The sequence below is a fragment of the Vipera berus genome, assembly GCF_964194415.1.
Source record: "Vipera berus genome assembly, chromosome: 11".
NCBI lineage: Eukaryota > Metazoa > Chordata > Lepidosauria > Squamata > Viperidae > Vipera > Vipera berus.
In genome coordinates, this window is record NC_138214.1 from 20,705,084 (window position 1) to 20,725,938 (window position 20,855).

Here is a 20,855-nt window from a genome sequence, read left to right on the forward strand (position 1 = left end):
TCCATTTATGTTAAAGCTCCAGGATGGAAAGTTGACTCTTCCACTGTTCTCTGTAGAGGCACCTTCTCGAAGCAGCCCTACTGATCTTAGGATGCTTTACGTACCTTCACTTCCTGCCTACCTCTACAAAGACCCAGGGTCATCTGGGCATCCTCTGCTTAAAATGATTGCTAGGTTGGCCCGCCAAGATTAGCCTTCTTCTCTGGCTCTTTCATGGAAGACCACTAAAGTATTCCATTGGCCATTTGCTTCCCAAATACGAACTGAGTCTTTTCTCCCATTGCTCAATAGACAAGGAATCATTTCAACAGCACTCGTGAAGAGTTGGAAGACCTCAAGAAAAGAATGAAAGAAGCCCCACTGACCTGCAAATTACCTGGCAAACCGACTATTGAGGGATACCTCTATTCGCAGGAAAAATGTAAGGGGCAGAGTTCCTTCCTTATCTCAAATGAGGTTCCTACAGAGTGGAATCCTGAAAGTTCTGGAATGAAAATAAGAGTCACTCCTTGTGACTGTGGCTAACAGGCCTTTTAAGAACCTGAAAATAAGTGACCTCTGCTCTCCCACTTGCCTCCTTGTAGTCCACTGAAGGTCCCCAGGCCCGGTCATCTCATCAAAATTCACCTTTTTATCAAGCCTAAAACTAATTGAAATGAAATGAGGATGAAAGATTGGGGGGTGGGGGGCTGGGAGGGCAAAACAATTAAGAAATGAACCTGGGAGGTTGGGGCCTTGGCTGGCCCAGTTCAAGCCCTGGTGGTGATGTTATCACCCATCTGTGCCCAGCTCTTGGCCAGGACTCTCCCCGCCTTCCGCTCTTGTCTGGGTTTAAGCCTGGCTCCCTCCCTCTTCTGTCCAGATAGAAAGAGATCTCTTGCACTATTGATGAGGATTTAGCTAGAATCCTCACTATTCCTTTCAAATTTTTTTACCAAGGATACAGGAAAATGAGGAAAAATTAAAATTGAAAAGGTTTCTGCTTCCCCATGTTACAGATAGTCCTCAGCCTAGGACCACAATGATGATCAGAGCTTTTGTTGCAAAGCAGTTTGGTCATTAAGTGAGACATCATGTGACCATGCCTGATTTTACAACCTTTTTCCCACTTCCCTTGCTGATTGTGCTCGGCAGAAGGGAAGATTGCAAGTGGCAGTCACGTGAGCCCAGGAGGGTGCAACTGTCATGTGCGGTCACTAAATGAATAATTGCAATTGTAAATCGTAAATAATTGTAAGTCGAGGACTGTATTTCCCCAGGCTAAACTCCCTTCACTTGGGATCTTCGCTGCAAAGTGGGGGGCTCTTGGGGGGGGGATCAAGCCCAGGGGAGCTGCCTTTCCCAGGCAGTCTGCCCACGAGGGCGGCCACCCCTGGCCAAAGGAGGGGGCTGTGCGAGACCACAGAGAAAAGTGGCCCCTTTAAGAAGAGGGGCTTCACTCTTGTGGAACCTTTGGGGTTGGGTTGCCCATCCTCAGTTCTCCAGGGCTTCTCACAGTATTCCTTCTGCACAATATCTCCTCGCTGGCGTAACTTGGCTAGAATCTCACTGATATGTACTCTGCTGCTTGCCATATTTCTCAGATATTCCAGCAGTTTCTCACATCATCTGAATTATTCTTGTTAATATTATCAGATTTTTATCCCACCTGTATTTGTTTGTGTGTGTGTAAAGTGTCAACTCCAGATGACAAACATACCTAATACTCCTGCCACCTATTCCACTACCACCAGAACCCCAGGAGGTGGGCTGGGCCAAGAGAGAGTGATCGGCCCACTTACCCAGCCCTTTCTACTGCACAGAATTTCAACATAGAACACATTGAAATGGAGGGTTATCATCTGTCTCCTGAGATCCTTCGGCATATCAGTTCAAGGTCATATTCGGGGGTCTTTTGGAAGCTTTCTTGTTTCTCCATCTCTATCGTCAATGTCGGTACAGAGTTTGTTGTAATACTGCTTTTTGTCTCTGAATTTCTTTCTTAAGAACATTGTCTTTCTTGGCTCTGGCTTCTCTTTTTGTAATTCCCCTGGTTTGTTCCCAAGTGTGATGAGTAAGGCATTAGTAAACTAGGTAAGGGTTCCTCTGTATATGCTACCTGTACAATAACTAAGGGAATGCACTCCAGTTTTTCTTGATTCTCCAGAATCGAGGGCAGAGGTTAGCTCTCTTGAGGGCTGGAAAGCCCAAAGAGGGACTGAGAAGTTGCAGGGTCTTTCTTACATCTGAGTCTGGCCTTCTTTCGGGGAGAAACTGTTATTACCAAAGGGAATTACAGGATCCTGCCCTAAAGACCGCTTTTAACCAGCACTTGAGGTATCACAGCCTCACGCTAGTCCCTGCAGAAACCAGGGTGGTGGGAAAGAACATTTACACACCTGAAGGCATACAGGACACTCTTGCGGGAATGCAAGATAAATAATTGCATCACGGGATCTGAGGCCTTCTTGGGCTGATCACCCTGGAATCCCCATAACAGGCCCTTGAAAGCAGCTCTGCTCATCTAAGAGGCGCTACTTTACAGCAAGGCCATTAATAAGTCTCTACTGTGTATTGGAAAAACTCACGACAAACAAAACTTAAAATGCTTATCTGTGTGCTGTTTATGGCTGCAATCATCCTTGCAAAAAGTGTTCCCAGGTTCATAGCAACTCTGTTCCTTTTTGAAGAAATCCACTCTTCCTGTATTTACTTTTCTCTCTTCTCTCTTCTCTCTCCCCCACCCCACTCACAGTTTCCTATAGAACCATAAAGCTGGAAAGTACTTCAGAAGTCATCTGATCCTGCCCTCATTTGGTGCCTTCAGCCTTCATTACAAAATCCTCCAGGAAAGGGGGATGTGCAAGGTGGATAGAACAGCCTGTCCCACCGTTTGACAGCTCTCATTTTCCAGAAGCTCTTCCTGATTTCTTACCTGCATCTATTTCCTTACATTTCAGCTTCTGGCCTTGCCCTCTGGGGCAACAGAAAACAAGTGTCTTTCCTCCCTACAACCTTAGATTTCTGCAGGATGCTATTTTTTCTCCCCTCCATGTCTCTTTTGTAAGCTGAACTTCCATTATCTTCCTCCTTGAACAATTCTGTTCCTAGATCATTTAACCCTCTTCGGAGATATTCCAATTCGTCTTTTCCTTTTCAGATTGTGATGTTTGGAATTGGGTGCCCTACTCCACGTGGGCCATGACCAAGGCAGGATAGAGAGTGAAAATCATTTCCCGTGATCTGGGCTCTTGCTAATTCAGAGTAGTATTTACTGCTTGGCGGCTTCACCACTTTGTTGGTTAATGTTCACACTGTGATGTCTTGGAAGACCTGGATCATTTGCAGGTGCATCATTGTCCAGCCAGGACTCCCCCGTTCTACACCTGTGCCTTATCCTTTTTTTTCCTCCTAAGATACAGGGCTTTGACATTGTCCATGTTAAATGTCAACTCCTGTCCTGGTCATTAATAAAAATGTCGAGCAACACTGGGCCCTTTACCCAAGCTGAATGGAGCCATTCACAAGCACTCTTTAGACATGGTCATCCTACTATGGGATTGTCTAAGAGTGCATTATCTAAACCATTTTTTCCATTCTGTTAATGAGGATATCATGAGTTTTAATCAGTGAAAGCAGATGCCTTAGAGTTAATTAAATTGAGCCTTGTAACCAGAATGGAAATCAAAGAGTTGAGTCAAGTTCTTACAAATATTGAATTGAGAAAAATTGGCAAGGGCCAGTACATCACAGCTAGCCTGTGGCATTGTTCTTTGTACAAGCCAGAGAAGTGAGAGATGTCCGCCTGCCATTTGTCTTTCTTTAGTGCTGTAGACCCAGGCCCAGGCAGCATTTGAGATGTTTGTATTAGATACTGCACGTTTCTGAAATGTAGAATGGGGTGTCTCAGGTATTAATTCATCTCTTGACTTGATGTAGGGGCACTGGGAATCTCCTGGGTCAAATACTACTGCCAGTATGAGAAGGAAACAAAGATGTTAAGAATGACGCCCATGGAGCAGAAACCGGGAGCAAAACAAGTGAGTAGCTTCTTGCATCAATGATGGGAAAACAGGCAGAAACTCTGCACCCCTTTGGTAGCCCTTAACGAACGCTGAGCTCAAACTGCAACTTGTGGGTTCTCCCTCCTCTGTAACTTTCTGGTCTCCAGTTGAGATGTATTTGATTTTGTTTGTTTGTTTGTAATTTTCATAAAGGGGTGTTATTTTAGAGTGTTTAGAGGCAAAGCCATGCAGGCTTGCAATTATAAGAGCTACGAGACATTAGATTGGGGACACCTCTTCTTAACAGAATGGAAATTCTTTGACATGTCAGATTTGCACTCTGTCATCTGCCAGTCTCTCAGAAGAATCATAAACAGGACAACTGATCTTCTAATGCGCAGGATCAGCATCAACTGGACAAGAGAAAACCTTCGGCATTTCCCCAAGACTTCTATCCCAAGGATTCTTAAGCTGATGACATGGTCTTGGATCATACCAAAACTTTTATCTCGCTAAACTTTACCTCATTGAAGCGTCTTTTGTTGTTCCTCCAAAATGCTCTTTTATCAAGCACAAAACCCTTTATAGACTTTTTCTCATTGTGGCCTTTCTTAAAGGAGCAGTATTTCTGTTATTAACTATCCTTCAATATAGGCAAAATTTTGCATGTCTAACCCAAGACTTCTCTTTACTTACAATTCCCTATTTGCATCTTTATCAATCAAATTTGAAGAAATCTTTCCACTGGAATGATAGGAACCTTCTTTTCACCTGCTTACGTTGCCAGCAAGGGAAGGAATAGAAAGCTCTTGAAAATGTTCTTCTGCCAGAGAGAGAGTCTGATGTTCTACTACTTCCTGGGAAAGTTTGAGCATTTCCTTTGGATTTCTCTGCATTGCCTGATCTTCATTCTTTGGGATGGCAGAGTCGGAGCAGCTGCGGATTGTCTCTCCAGTGTGCTGGGCCCCCTTGGCTGCCTTTGCGTCCCTGCCTGAAGGGGCCCCATGCGGGAAGTGCCCTTCTGAGCTCTTCCCATCAGATTTAGTGGGAAGAGTGGCAGACCAAGAATGCTACAGATCAGGATGTATGTGGCCACGTGAGAAAGCAGGATGTTGGCTACCACTTAACTAAATAAGGTGCCTTGTCAACTTTTCCTTCTCTTTCAAAAGAAATGTCAAAAGCAAATGCTCATCAAATTGAATGAGACCTACTTGAAAGAAATGCAAAAGAACTAAGTATTTTTGGATGGGGGGGAATGTTTAATCCTATCCACATTGAGTTGCCAACAAATTGCAACTTAGGTAGTGGCTAAGATTTTATTCCCTTTCATTTATATAGCTGCCCATCTTGCAAATGCAACTCTGGATGGTGCGTATAGTATTAAAAATCCAAAAACTACAAAGGTAAAAACAAATAACAATCACACAATAGTGACATTATGTTGCCTGAAGACATTCTAAGCCAAATCAGAATAAGAAAAGTCCTATCAGCAGGATCAGGCAACTTCTGACCCCCTGGTGGCTCCATGGAACGAATGTGTGGGAATTCCCCCTGCTGAATAAAACTGGTGAGCTCCTCCCACTTGGAGTGAGTCTGCCGGCTCTCTCGGTTGAGATTGAGAATCCGTTGAATCTGTTCCATATTATCTTTGACCAGGCAAAGCCCAGCTTCCTTTTGCTGACTTATCCAGGTAGACCAGGACTGAGTTCTGGCTTATCCATGTGGCTGTGCAAGCACAAGGCATCAGAGGGGCTTTTGCTTGTGCATGCAGCTCCTGGGTCCCGCCCTCCAGTGTGGACAGATGGGTGTGTTCTACACAGTTGGCAGCTGTGAATAAGCCCATGGCTCACCCAGAAGAAGCGGTAGGCCTCCCAGTTCAAGCCACCGTCCTCGTGGAAGGAGAAGAAAAAGGACTACAAAGGACCTCCTTCTCCTGCCACTTTCCATCTCATACTTCTTCCCCACATTGGGATCTTGGTGCATTTTGCCTTGTGAATTTCTGCTACTAGGATTAGGGCTTTTTGAAGGAGAGCAGCAAGGTGGTGTCAGGAGATTCATCACCATCATTGCCAGAATCCAGGGCCACCCAGACATCCTCCACCCACTTGGTCCCATCCAGCTCTTCCTTTCCCCTCTTACATACAGTTTCGCAGATCCACCTGATATTACTCATACCTAAAAAAGAAATGGAAGATACTCACTTTAACTGCAGAATAACCCTCCTAGCCCAGCAGCTAACGAAGTGAAGGCTGGCTGCTGCCCTGAGCTTCCTCCTCCATTCTCCATCTGTCAGGTGCCATCCTTCCTTTAGTGCCGCTGCATATTGTCCCCTTTCACATCCCATTCCCTGCAGTTGGGCCTGGGTGGGGCACTTTCTCAGAGTCTACCAAGCTTCCCAGCAACCCACCCCAACCCAGCCATGGAGGCTCCCCAGCAGCCGAAGTGCCGAAGTGCAAGCAGAACTGAGGCTGCTTCTTCAAGCCAGTGGCAGGACCAAGGCTTGCACAAGATCCCGCAGTGACTGTTGGGCTCCCCTGGTCAGGAGTCCTGCTGAAAAGGGCGACAGTGGCTGCATCTGCCTGGCTCTCTGCTTAGGCTCTCTGTCCTGCAAGCTTTCCTATAATGAAAAAAAGTTGGCTCCAGCTCTCGTTCTTTGATTTGCCAAAATCAGATTGAATTGAAGACCACTTTCAACTTGCACTGATTGATGCACACTTCTTAAATTGCCACCTTAAAGTGCTGTTTCTTTTAAATGCAATGTTCTGTTTCTCTCAGGGCACCCCCGTCCATTTGATTCTGAAGTCCTGCGTGCGAAGGAAGACTGATTCTATAGACAAAAGATTTTGTTTTGACATTGAGACAGTTGAAAGGTGAGCTAAAAGTTTGGCAGCTTCGGCCCCAGTGAAATATTGTTCAGCTCTTCTTTAAAGATTGTGCAGATAAAAATAAATCATAATGAAGGGGCGAAAGCTTTTTCTCACTCGGATGATTGGGCATGTCATTCTATTTGAGAGAGTTGAAGGGGCTGTAGGGATCTCTCCCCCGCCCACGCTCAGTGTGTAAATGCAGATTAAAACTTTCTTGATTAGTCTTTCTCCTTTCTCTGCTTGAACATGTCTGCTGAATGCTGCAATCTTTCTGGGTCTGCTCTGACTTTTTTGAAGGGTTTTGATGCTTTCTGCCTGTAGCGATGATGGAGAATTTCAAGAGAAAACAATTCTGCTCAGATCTAATATTGGCACAGATTTCTGTTCCCTTTGAGCTGTTGTTGGCATCTGTTGGCCTCCAGATTGGATGTTGGTTAAGAATCCAGAGCTGCTTGATGAAGTCATGGCAGTCTTGATGATGAGACATTTGACCTAATCAAATACGTGCTGAAAGAAAAAGAGGAGAGTGATGGAACAAATGGGTTAAATACAGAGAGAGAAATGTAGAAATGGTTTGATAAATTTGGTGAATTTCTTTGAACAAAATGAATTTCATATGTGTTTTCAGTTTCAGATTAAGCTAAGATATGTTTCCGGCCCTTAGTCCAAGATGTTTTCTTGATCAGACCAGTGACTGATCTGTTTCCTCTGGCCTCTGTTTTATTTGCAGCGGGGCAACTTTGAGATCTGTGGATTTCAGCCCCCAGAGTTCTGCAGTCACCACAACCATTGCTGAAATTTTGAGAGATAAAATCCACATATCAAGAAGTTGTTCAGTTTGAGAAGAACTTGATCTACTAAAACAAGAGAAAAATCGTTCCTCAGAATGAACAAAAAATTGCTAAAAACTGAAGCATTAATATACTGAGGAGTTCTTCCTGAAAGAAGTCTGCCTACTTTTCTCAGAGCCTTCCTAGAGCCTCCCTCACATTTTTCAGTTTTATTTTGAAAAAATAAGAAAAAAAATAAAAGCTACATTTGAGTTGGCTGTTAACTTTTCTTTCTTGTCCCCCTTGCTGAATTTTATGCAGATCTGGTCCCATCACCTTACAAGCTCCCTCAGAAGCCAACCGACGGCTCTGGATGGAGGCCATGGATGGGAAGGAGCCGGTAGGTAGGCAGGGCCTCTCCTGGCCGCAGCAAGGACGGTGGGTGGTCCTTTTCCTCTTTCCGAGAATGGGAGTGATTTTGGAGCGGCAAACTCTCCTCAGAAAGTGTTTTGGCTGTTTTTTAAATACAAAATACGCCTTGGAACAGTTAAAGGGGTGCCTTGGAATTAATTTTCAGTCTGGAGGTGTTGGTGTAATCCAGGGCATGTCTGTTCAGAAGGAAGCTGGACATTAGTAAATGGATCAGCTGGCTCCTTAGGGCCCAAGGCACCCTCAGATGGCCTTCCCAGGCCTCCCCCCCCAAATTTAAAACATAATTGAATTATCGAGATATTTTAAGAAGTTAATGTCCTGGCAACTTTTAACATTTTGTTTTTTTATTATTATATAAAATTCCTGGCATCACTTCAGGCCTCTAGGGAAAAAGGGTAGTGTGACTTCCAGCTGAGCCTGTTGGGAGAATTAGAAAAAGAAACTGAGTCACGTTTCTCTTTCCTGTTGCTTCTCAGGCTGAAATGTTCAGCTTCTTGGCTCTGAGCTTCTTTGAATCTCCTCCGCCACCACCACAGCTTAGCCACAGGCCTGGCGCTCTCGCCTCCTGCTCCTCCCCAGACGTTTCCCCATTTACCTGACCTGCCTGGCGATCCCTGCTCTGACTGAAGGAGCAGGAACTTCAGCCAGACCACAGATCGCCATTCCTTTCCTAGGATGACCTGCCAGCAGGAAGCGCCCGAGCGTGGAAAACATTTATTAAACATCCCAACATTAAAAATGATGTTAAGTGAGATATTTCAGCTCCCATGTTCGGCAGGATGGATGGAGCCACTGAAGGTTTCTGCCAGAGGCCAAATTGAATTTGACAGGATAATAATAAATGTTTGGCGTTTCAGCCATCACCGAAAGGAACAGAGCATGTTTGCCCTGTAGTGTATGTGAATGTTAACACTGTTCTATATAAGAAACGCGTGACAGCTCCCTTTTGACAGCTGACAGCCGCACACGCGGTTTCCGATGACAGCTCCACACGCGGCTACAGTTGACAGCTGAGTTTGACAGCTGCGCACATGGTCCGCGCGGATTGGAAGGACCCGAAATGGCGGGAAGTATCCTAGGACGGGGATTGGCTAGAGACCCGCCGGCGTCCCTATATAAGGGGGGAAGTGTCACTTGCTTGTTCGTTCCTGTGAGGCAAATAAACAGCTGTTTGAGTTCAAGCCTGCTGTCCTCCTTCTTACCGGGAACCCACCGCGAACACAACAACTGGCGACGAAGGTGGTACTGCTTCACGGGAAACAAGAGCAAAGTCACGAGCTGACTAGTCACTAAGCAGAGTCACTGAGGGGAACTAATCCCCGAACTAACCGTGAAGCAGTAAGTACCGAGACAGCATGGCAGCGGTTGGACAAATCAAGGAGTTCGACCTGAAATACCCAGAGCGATGGGAGTCACACCTGGGTCAAGTCGAAGGCTACCTCTTGTTCAACAGAATAACTGATGACCGCATGAAAGCTGCGGCTCTACTTTGCCTCAACGGCATGGCTGTATATGAGGTCGCGGCTGGCCTCTGCAATCCGGACCCAGTTAGTGCCGTTCCATATGCAGAGCTGACGGACAAGCTAAACAAGCATTTCGTGCCTGCCCGATCGCAGCTCTACTGGCGGCTCCGATTCACCCAGCGCACCCAGAGGTCCGACGAAGCGGCAACTGACTTCATCGCAGCTGTTCGACATGCCGCACGCTGGTGCCATTTTCCTGGACCTAGAAGATAGGATCCGGGACCAGATAGTCCTTGGACTCTCGGACAAGAGACTCCAGAGGAAGATAGTCGCCAAGCCGACCTTAAGCCTCGCTGAGGTAGTCAGCGAAATCCGGGCTTACGAAGCCACACGTGACGAACATCAAGAATTCCCCACCAATGGGGCTACCGGGTCGGTCCATCAATGCCTGCATGCTGACAGCGAGGAGGAAATCACGGGGACCGATAACAAGATCAACGCACTCCAACAACAAAATACTAAGTCTCAGATACAACGGTATGATAGACGGGGCTCTAACTGCAAACTCCCCGCACATCAAACCCAGGACAAAGATGTGCAAGCTGCGGAGCACCTCACCCTCGGGCATCCTGCAAATTCAGGAACGCCAGGTGCCATGAATGCGGAAAAATCCGGCCACATCCATACCGTCTGCCGCAGCAAGAACCACGCAAACATTAACGACCTGGATTCCTCCCTGCCAGGTATGACCAAACCCCTTTCCCCAGACACAGAGCCCCCAAAGCCCTTAGTGCAAACCACAAATTGGTTGGGTAAACCTGACAGCCAATTAAATATCCACCAGCTACTGAGGCCCAAGATTAGGATCAGGGTCCAATTATAAGGAATTCCGTGTGAAATGGAGGTGGACTCTGGGTCCTCCGTCTCAATAATTTTAATGGATACCCTTAGAAAAATTCGCGGCCTCAGCAAACGGAGGATCTGGCTTAAACCAACCTCCATGAAACTGGCAGATTTTCAACAAGCCCCAATTAAAATTATGGGCATCGCCATGCTATACGTACAATATAAAAAATTCCAAGGACCCTTGGAAGTCCTAGTAGCCCAGGGGGGGGGGGGCTAGCCTAATTGGACTAAACTGGTTCCAGGCTCTGGGAATTTGGGTAGGAGGAGTCCACTACACCCGGACCAAAAGCCTCGAATCCGTCTGCAAACGGTTTGCAGACATCTTCGATGGCACCCTAGGAAAATACACAGGGCCCCCAATATCCCTTAAACTCAAACCCGAAGTCCTTCCAGTCAGAATTAAAGCCCGCAGGGTTCCATTCGCCCTCAAGAAAAAAACCGAGGATGAACTGGAACGCCTGATTAAACTAGGGGTGCTGGAACCCGTAGAGGGAGGAACGTGGGAGACCCCAATAGTCACCCCCCCTAAAACCTAACGGGGAGGTGCGTATTTGCCGGACTATAAATCAACCCTAAACCGGGCCCTGAACCCCCACGCTTACCCTGTTCCTGCAGTGAAGCATGTCCTCTCGGCCATACAGTCCGGTGCCATCTTCTGTAAACTGGATCTCGCGCATGCCTACTTGCAACTCCCTGTCACCAGGGAGACCGCAGATGCGCAGACAATAGTTACCCACCGCGGGGCTTTCAAAGTTCACAGACTTCAATTTGGCATTTCAGTCGCACCAGGGATTTTCCAAGAAATCATGGAGAGAACCTTGAAAGCCATTCCGGGGGTGTGTCCGTATTTCGACACCATCCTAATAGCTGGGGAAAATGAAGAAGAACTAGCAGAAAGATTAGAAACAGTACTGAGCAGATTTCGAGCCGCAGGGTTAAAATTAAAAAAAGAAAAATGCTCCATTGGGGTGAAATCCACAGAGTTTCTGGGATTCAGAATAGATGCCCAGGGAATTCACCCCTCTGAATCCAAGGTTAGGGCGATTAAAAAAGCACCGGCACCAAAAAAAAAGGCGGAGCTACAAGCCTTTTTAGGGCTCTTAAATTTTTATCATACATTCCTCCCTCACAAAGCAGCTAAGGCAGAGCCCTTACACAGGCTTTTAGATAAAAACACCCCGTGGCAATGGACCTCCCTCCATGAAGCTTGCTTCAAGGAACTGAAGGAATTACTGTCCAGTAATTCAACTATAGCCCACTACAATGAGCGCAAACCCGTCTGCCTAGCTTGCGATGCCTCCCCGTATGGGGTCGGCGCCGTACTTAGCCATTTGGAGGTAGGAGGGACCCAGAAAACAATAGCATTCTATTCCAGAACCTTAACTAAAGCTGAAAGAAATTACGCCCAGATCGATAAAGAAGCATTAGCTATTGTCGCTGGGGTTAAAAAATTTCATGATTATTTGTACGGTCGAGAGTTTACGATCTTCACCGACCATAAACCCCTATTAGGACTCTTTACAGTTAACAAACAAACCCCCCAAATTCTGTCCCCAAGAGTTCTGCGGTGGTCCACATTTCTATCAGCTTATACCTTTAATTTAATACACAAACCGGGAAGAGAAATGTGTCACGCCGACAGACTAAGTAGGCTCCCCATTACAGATTGTGACCCAGACCCTGCTCCGGGGGGACAAATCCTGGCCATCAACGAACTTCCAGATTGCCCTCTTCAGGTGAAAGACATAGCTTCAGCTACACTTCTGAGCAGGGTATTAGCATGGGTAACTTCAGGATGGCACAACCATTGTCCAGGATCAGAGTTCCAAGCCTATTACAATAGGAAAAACGAATTATCAACACACCAGGGATGTGTGTTATGGGGGAGTAGGGTAGTAATCCCTGAAAAACACAGGACCAAGACTCTCTTAACACTGCATGAGGGTCATCCTGGCATAGTAAAAATGAAAGCATTAGCCAGAAGCTATTTATGGTGGCCAGGCATAGACAAAGACATAGAAAATTACGTTGCTGGCTGCTTCCCATGTCAGCAGTCCAGACCAGGACCCCCTCATGCACCACTACACAAGGGGGAGCCTTCGCAGAGACCCTGGGCAAGAATACATATAGATTTTGCCGGACCCTTCCAAGGGCAGCTGTTCCTCATTGTAGTGGACAACTATTCAAGGTGGCTAGAGGTCATCCCAGTCAGGAGTCTGACCACAGCCAGCACAATACAAGTGCTTAGGGGGCTCTTCGCCACACACGGTCTCCCAGATGTTATTGTATTGGACAACGGACCGCAATTCACTTCCAGATTTTCATCAAGGACAACTTAATTAAGCACGTCACCTCGGCTCCTTTCCGGTCGAGGTGGCGTCTACCAATGGCCTGGCAGAAATTATGGTGAGAGCTACCAAAGACTCTTTGCGCCGTATCATCTCCGGCGACTGGCACCAGCGGCTGGCACAGTTCCTGCTAGCACAACACTCAACCCCCTGCACAGCGACTGGCAAAAGCCCTGCGGAGTTACGATGGGGCCGTCGATTAACCACCAGGCTGGACAGACTGCACCCCGATAGGGTACCTACTGCACCCGAGCTGCCAGCCCCGCCACGTCAATTTAACTCCAGGGACCTTGTTTGGGCCAGAAATTTCGGGCTAGGGGACAAATGGCTGCCAGGGGCCATTATTCTACGCACTGGACCCGTTTCTTATCTAGTTGAGGGGGAAGGGGGCCGGCAGATGAGACGCCACCTCGAGCAGCTAAGGAAAAGAGGACTAAGCAAACCCCCCCGACCAGGGGCATACCCAGTTGCAGCGGAACCTGTTCACATCACCCCCAACACAGTAGAGCCGCCACCTCTCGCGGGTAACAGGAACCATCCAGATTCCGAGGAAATCCCAATCACACCAGCAAGCCCTGAAATCACTCCCAGCCATCTAGACAACCCCAAGCCCGCAGAGACTATCTCCCTTCCCAGAGAAAGGACTTCGGATCAACCCCTACGATGCTCCAGCAGAACAAGAAAACCACCAGCATACCTGCGAGACTATGTTTGGCTGAAAACCCAAGGGTCAGGCCAAATGACCGTCTGAACACAAACAATGTAAATAGTTAACTGTTACTGTTACTTATTGGGGGGAAGGGATGTAGCGTATGTGAATGTTAACACTGTTCTATATAAGAAACGCGTGACAGCTCCCTTTTGACAGCTGACAGCCGCACACACGGTTTCCGATGACAGCTCCACACGCGGCTACAGTTGACAGCTGAGTTTGACAGCTGCGCACATGGTCCGCGCGGATTGGAAGGACCTGAAATGGCGGGAAGTATCCTAGGACGGGGATTGGCTAGAGACCCGCCGGCGTCCCTATATAAGGGGGGAAGTGTCACTTGCTTGTTCGTTCCTGTGAGGCAAATAAACAGCTGTTTGAGTTCAAGCCTGCTGTCCTCCTTCTTACCGGGAACCCGCCGTGGACACAACATGCCCCCTCTTAGCCCCCTAAGCAGACTCCTTGCTCAGTCACAATTTACCTCAAGAAGCCCCTTGCAGCAAAGCCTTTTGGCTCTTGAGGGGTGTCAATCTCATCTAAGGAGCCCCCTGTTGCTGGCTTTGCTGAGAAATTCACTCTCCTGATTGTATTTGAGTAAACCTGGTGTCTTTAGTTATTTGGTTTTATTGTTTTGTTTTGGACTCTTGATGGAAAGTGGGCTAAATTGAAACTTGGAAGTATCTTCATTTTTTGTTCATTGTGTTGATCATCTGCATAATAAATATTAGAGTTCTGAATTAAGTCTTAGATTACAGTAAGTTGCAACCTTTATTATTGCTTATTAAAGCACATTTTAAAAATATGTTGTGACTTTTGAAAAAATCCCCTGCAAATTTCTTCTGAACACAGTTTGCTACGGTTATTTCCCTACTTCCCTTGCTTTTCCCATGATTTTTCAGATTTTCTTGAATTTCTGCAAAAATTATTTCTGGATTTGCTTAGATTCCTTGCAGTCTTTGAGTATATCATCAGAGACTCTAACCTTGAATCCTGGCTTACCTAATGTTGGAGATGAGAAGCCGGGCTCACAAGGGACTTTCTGGGTTGTGGAGAAGAAAGGTTGTGCTCTCCATACATGGGGGGGGGGAATGAAGGGATCCTATGCCCGCACGCAACTGGATACTCGCCCCTCCCCCTTTTAAGAGAAGAAAAACCCTGGCTGGTGTGCAGTCCCTTCTCAGGTGGGGTGTACTCCAGGCATGGCATTCTGGGAAACGCCACCTCCTTCAGCCAGACCTCCTTTTTCTGATGCTGGGAAAGCAGCGTCCTGGGTGTCAGGTGGGCTGAATAGGTGGAAAAACTGAAAGGGGAAAGAAGGAGCAGGCCAGTGAAGCAACCGGGGCAAGGTGTGGCGCCCCCAGAGAGCAACCTGGCAGTGGGGGCCACAGTCTGACTTCAGAATTTCGCCCCCATTGCTTACAAGGGGGCCCTGAGAGATTATTCTCTCCACTGGTTGCTAGGTTCTTCGTGAGAGTTGCTCAGGGTGGGTTTTATTGGTGTGGGTTTATACCTTATTTATACCTTATTGGTCATCCACCCCAACAGTTATTTTTCCCTGTTGCCCTTTTGTGTCCTCCGGACGTTTTGGACTAGGAGAAGGGCTGGGGGGTCCCTCGGTGTATCCCACCCTGCTGTTGAAGAGGGGATGGAGGATGCCTCCCGGGATGCTGGGGAGGAACATTCACCACTCGCAGGACAGGAGAAGAAGCTTTTGCTTCTGGGTGGAAGGGCCCACCTAGGTTTCTGTTGCCAGAGGCAAGCCTTGTTTTGGGGAGCGATGGCACTTCATCGGGGTGCTGGAGCCACTGCTTGGAGAAGGCTGCAGAAGAAGAAGTCTTTTGGGGGAAATCTTGAATGGAAGATATGAAATGGTGGATGCCCCGGTCCTCAACAGGGAGTGGTCGCATTGATTGGTAGCAGTGGGATGTCCCCTCCCACTAGACTAGACAGCCCCAGAGAAAATTTGGAAGACTGATCTGCAGTGTGTGTGTGTGTGAATTCATATTGGGAACAGACCCTTCCCAATATCTTTTTAGCAAATTAGAAAAAAAAATGCACGCGCACGCACGCACGCACACACACACACACAAGTTCAGGGTGCCTCCCCCCCCATCTTAAGCATTTAAAGCCTTTCACTGTAATGTGCAGCTTGGCAAATACTTTGCAAAGATGAAAACTAACCCAGGTGCTTATTTTCAAATGATGTTATCTCTGTTTCCTTTGTCTCTCTCTCCTCCCTCACCCCATTCCTTTGGCCTGTCATGCTTTGTACTGACCACTTGTTTTTCTTTATCTCTCCCTCCCCTCCCTTCCGCTCCATTTTGCTGTTTAGATCTACCACAGTCCCATCACCAAGCAGGAGGAAAGTGAGTATGTCAATTTTCCCAAGATTGGGGATGCCAAAGTGAGTCATTCTGTTTCAGAGAGAGCCCACTGCTGCCCCCTGCTGGTGGCATATGCAGGTTTTGTAATCACACTTTAAAATAGGAATGATCAGAAACGTTGCTAGCGTCTGGAAAGTTAAAAGGGTCAAGAAGAATATACATCATGCATCGACAATAAATCTCCTTTTTAAAAAATGTCTTGCATTTTGTTTTGGGAAGGATCTTCCTTTTATGTTCTTCAATATTGTTCTGTCTTCAGTGTCCACATTTTAAATAGGCTTCCAGAGTCCAACCAACTGCAGGCAATTCAGTCTTTGTTTTCTGAAAAGGTAACATTGTCTTGCACCATTTCCAAGTTTTAGCTACAAATATCTTGGGGTTTTCTTAAGCAGCTTGATAGCTTTTTAATGAGAGAGATACAGTTCCCCTCTACAGTTAGACATTTTTTTAAAATGGCTGATATTTTTGAAAATGGCTGCAGGGTAGCCATGAAAAGAGGATCAGCAGCAGTTACTCTTCTTTTTAACTTGAAGTTTCATATCCAGCCATTCTCAGTCCTAGGAAGCCATTTTGCACCAGCCCATTCCCCTTTCTACACAAATGTGATTTGGAGTAGTAGTAAAATGTAAAGAAGTAGTAAGAGTGCAGCATGGCTGTGCCCACTTCAACTCCTTTCTTTCAGCAGGATCTTTGCCTGAATTAATTAAGCTGCAAAGAAAATAAAAACAAAAAAATTAAGGAATAGTTAATTGCAAATATTCATTACAGCCATCAAACGAGGGCTGGAAAAAATCAAGATAGTCAGGATTCAGGAGAGGGCAGAAAGCCACCGGGGGACTTCTGTTTCCCTGTAGAGCAGGTGTGTCCAACCTGTGATTTATATATACATTGACTCCATTGTATATTTTATATGCAGCCCAAGACAATTCCTCTTTATTCAGCGCAGGCCAGGAAGGTGGACCTCCATGCTTTACAGCAGGGGTCTTCAAACTCGGCCCTTTTATGACTCATGGACTTCAACTCCTAAAATTCTTCAGCTAGGCAAACTGGCTGAGGAATTCTGGGAGTTGAAGTCCATGAGTCATAAAAGGGCCGAGTTTGAAGCAGCCTGCTTTAGAGTGTTTCAGCCCTGATTTGTTAACTGTGTCATCCAACATCAATAATATCCTCTTAGGAATATTTTAATTAGTATACATATTCCTGCATGTGATATACTGAGTCCAAACTGACTTACTGGACTTCAGTAAGGACAGGGCTTTATGTAAAAAAAAGTTTTACTGAACTTACATGGTTGCATCTGCCACGCTACCTGCAGTATGCTGCTCCAATTTTCCAGCCTTCCACCCCCATCCTTCCCAGTCCACATAGTTAAAGACTTACAAGAATTGGAGTTCCACACATGCGGACAACGCCAAGCCATAAAAGACTGATATAAAACATTTGTACCTTAAATCTAATCAAAGAAGTCAAAATATAGTGCAGACTTCCTTGACCGCTGTACTGAATTTGGTTCATTTCTTTTTTTTTATTGAAAAGTTTTAAAATACATTTTGTCTTTAACAATCCCCCCCTCCCCCTCCCCTACCTATCCCTCCCTACCCCTCCCCCCCCTTTCCCCCCTCCCCCCCCCCCCGACTTCCCAGAGCTAAGTACAGGGTATAAAAACAAAAAAAACAATCATAAGCATCCATTTGCTACCAATAATAAATTCTTAAATCTATCACTCTCTAGCTCATATAAGATAACTACAAGCAATACTAATGTTTCATATAGAAAAAAAAGAAAATAGAAAGGAAGACCTATTCAAATGCTAAATGAAACTTTTTAGTCCCATATTTGTTCTGGATATATTCAATCCATTTTTTCCACTCCATAATATAACGTTCTTGCGAATGATCTTTCAAATAAGCCGAAATCTTTGCCATTTCTGCCAGGTCAGAAACCTTTAAAGTCCATTCTTCTATAGTCGGCAGTTCCTCCTTCTTCCAATATTGACCTATTAAAAGTCTTGCTGCTGTAATTAAATTCAACATCAACTTAGTGTCCACAACAGTAGCATCTGTAATTATGCCCAACAAAAACAATTGCGGACAAAACTTTATCCTTTGCTTGAAGATCTTCTGCATATTCCACCAAATTTTTATCCAAAAAGCCTTGACCTTTTTGCAGGTCCACCATATGTGAAAATATGTTGCATCTTCGCCACCACACCTCCAGCATTTTGGCTGATGGTTCGGATACATACTTGCAAGCTTTTTAGGATCTAAATGCCATCTATAAAACATTTTATAAAAGTTCTCTCTTAGGTTCTGGGCTTGCGTGAATTTTACATTCCTCACCCAGATCTTTTCCCACGTGTCCATTGTAATAACTTCTTGAATATTCTGGGCCCATTTTATCATACAGTCTTTAACAAGTTCTGTTTCTGAGTCAATTTCTATCAATGCAAGATATATCCGTTTAATATGTGCTGGCCCCTGATTTCTAATTTGCTTTATCAAATTTTCATCAGTCATTGCAAAACCAATTTTCTGATCTTCTTTCCACCTGGCCCGTAACTGAGTATATTGAAACCAAGTTTGAACAATCTTCTCATCTCGCAAGAGGTTGTACGGCTTCAAACACCAGACATTTCTTTCCAAGCTTAAAATCTCCTTATACGTAGTCACATCATGTTTGAAGCCAACATTTATGTTTTCTATTGCGTGCTTTGGGATTGCCCACAACGGCATCTTGTAATCTAACTTATGTCTATACTTCTTCCAAACTCTCAACAATGCCTGTCTTAAAATATGCACTTTAAACACATTATCTACCTTCTTATCATACAACAAATATGCATGCCAGCCAAATAACAAGTCATGGCCCTCAAGATTTAATAATCTCTCTTGTGTCAAATTAATCCAATCACTTATTCCTGCTAACGCAGCAGCTTCATAATATAATTTAAGATTGGGCATTTTAAGACCACCTCTTTCACGAGTATCCTGCATAATCTTAAATTTAACACGTGGCCTTTTCCCTGCCCAAACAAATTTATTGATACCCCGTTGCCATTCTTCCAAATTGGAATCTTTCTTAAGAACCGGTATCATTTGAAATAAGAATAAAAATTTAGGCAGGACATTCATTTTCACTGCTGCGATTCTTCCCAACAAAGACAATTGCAATTTTTCCCAACTCTCCATTTCTTTTTGAATTTTTCCCCATAATTTTTCATAGTTATTTTTATATAACTTAGTATTAGAGGGTGACAAAAACACCCCCAAATATTTGACCCTTTTAGCAATCTCAAATCCAGTTAATCCTTCTAAAAGAGCCTTTTGCGATACTGTCATATTTTTGGCCAGAATTTTAGTTTTTTGTGCATTAACTTTAAATCCAGAAACCTTCCCATATTGCATTATTATCTCCATCAGGTCCACAACAGAGTTTTCCGGCTGGGTCACCGTAACAACCAGATCATCTGCGAACGCTCTCAGTCTATAGTCCTGATCTCTAATTTGTATACCCTTAATTCTATCCGAATTCCGTATTTTTACCAATAATATCTCCAATGTTAACACAAATAATAAAGGTGATAACGGACACCCTTGCCTTGTGCCCTTCTCAATATTACATACTTCAGTCAAACTATTGTTAACTATTATTCGGGCAGTTTGTTTTTGATATAATGCCCTAATTGGTTGCAAAAATTTATCCCCAAAATTCATTTTATCTAAAACTTTCATCAAAAATTGCCAATTCAATTGATCAAAAGCTTTTTCAGCATCTAAAAAAATTAGCGCCGCAGAAATCTGGTTGTTCCTTTCCAAAAACTCTAACACATCAACTATATGCCTCACATTATTTTTCATTTGCCTACCACTAATAAACCCAGTTTGATCCCCATGAATCACCTGTTGCAGAACCCTCATCAATCTGTTAGCCAACACCTTAGCAAATATCTTATAATCTGTATTTAAAAGTGATATCGGTCTATAGTTTTTTACTTGAGTAGCATCTTGATCTTCCTTCGGAATCAAAGAGATAAAAGCAGTTCTCCAAGATGGAGGCACCTTTCCCCCTCTCTGAATTGTCTGAAACAGTTCCTTTAACGGTTGAATTTGGTTCATTTCTTATCGCACCACATTTGAAGAGCAGGGCTGGTTTTGAAGTTTCTAAAAGTCATTTTATCTAGTGGGATCTGGAATCCCTTGCTTTCTCCTTGCATAGAGGAATCCGCTAAGACTTTGAATAAGTTGGGTTCTCAGTGCAGCAGGCTTTACGTTGCTTGCTCTGACAGCAGTTCTTTTAACGTCCCACAGATCTGGGCCCAGCCATACCTGAAGAAGCGCAGGATGAAGCCCGCGGCCTCTTGTCCTTTGACCTGACCTTATTCAGGGTCCAAGCCTCACTTGATATCAGGGCTGCTCCTTCTTGCAGCAGCTGTAGCTCCTGCATGTGCAGGAGGCAGATGCTGGCTGCCTCTCGTAAAAGCAGCATCGTTTATTCAAGGAGAGCAAAATAAACATGTTCTTACTTGCTTTTCTGGAGGTTGGTGAGGGGTAATTTTCTCTGCCTTTTGCTTTTTCCCCCCAACAGTGGAACTGAATGAGATTGGCTTCAGATTTGTCCGGAAATGCATTAATGCAATAGAGACAAATGGTAAGGATAGCACGGGGCCCATTTTATTATTTATTATTTATTTATTTATTTTTGGGACTTATATGCCGCCCTATCTCTTGAAGGACTCAGGGCGGCTAACAACAATAAAAACAACAATACAAAAGTTAAAAGAAATTAAATAAACAGCCCCAAAATAAATTAAACTAAACAATTAAAAATTAAAAAACATTTTAAAAACCCCTGTCGTCAGTCCAGGTCAGCCTGATGAAAAAGGAAAGTTTTAAGGCTTTTTTTATTTAACTAGAGCAAATCATTGGAGATGGGGGGGGGGGAATGTCTGGCCAAGCAGTGCTGGCCTTGAATTGCAGTCCTTAAAGGATCTGGA

The 20,855-nt window shown here is 45.0% G+C and overlaps 1 protein-coding gene across 7 annotated transcripts in view; it reads left to right on the forward strand.

Annotated features, from left to right (window-relative positions):
* The window catches only part of OPHN1 (oligophrenin 1), a 146,488-nt gene that overhangs the window by 80,589 nt on the left and 45,044 nt on the right, over nt 1–20,855 (forward strand). For 6 of the 7 annotated variants that reach the window (XM_081336940.1, XM_081336939.1, XM_081336941.1 and 3 more), the window contains 6 exons: nt 292–421; nt 3,919–4,019; nt 6,759–6,853; nt 7,942–8,020; nt 15,811–15,844; nt 20,447–20,509. In XM_081336940.1, the coding sequence (XP_081193066.1) occupies nt 292–421; nt 3,919–4,019; nt 6,759–6,853; nt 7,942–8,020; nt 15,811–15,844; nt 20,447–20,509 (502 nt within the window). The remainder of the gene's footprint in view (nt 1–291; nt 422–3,918; nt 4,020–6,758; nt 6,854–7,941; nt 8,021–15,810; nt 15,845–20,446; nt 20,510–20,855) is intronic. The other variant, XM_081336938.1, reaches the window with a different exon arrangement.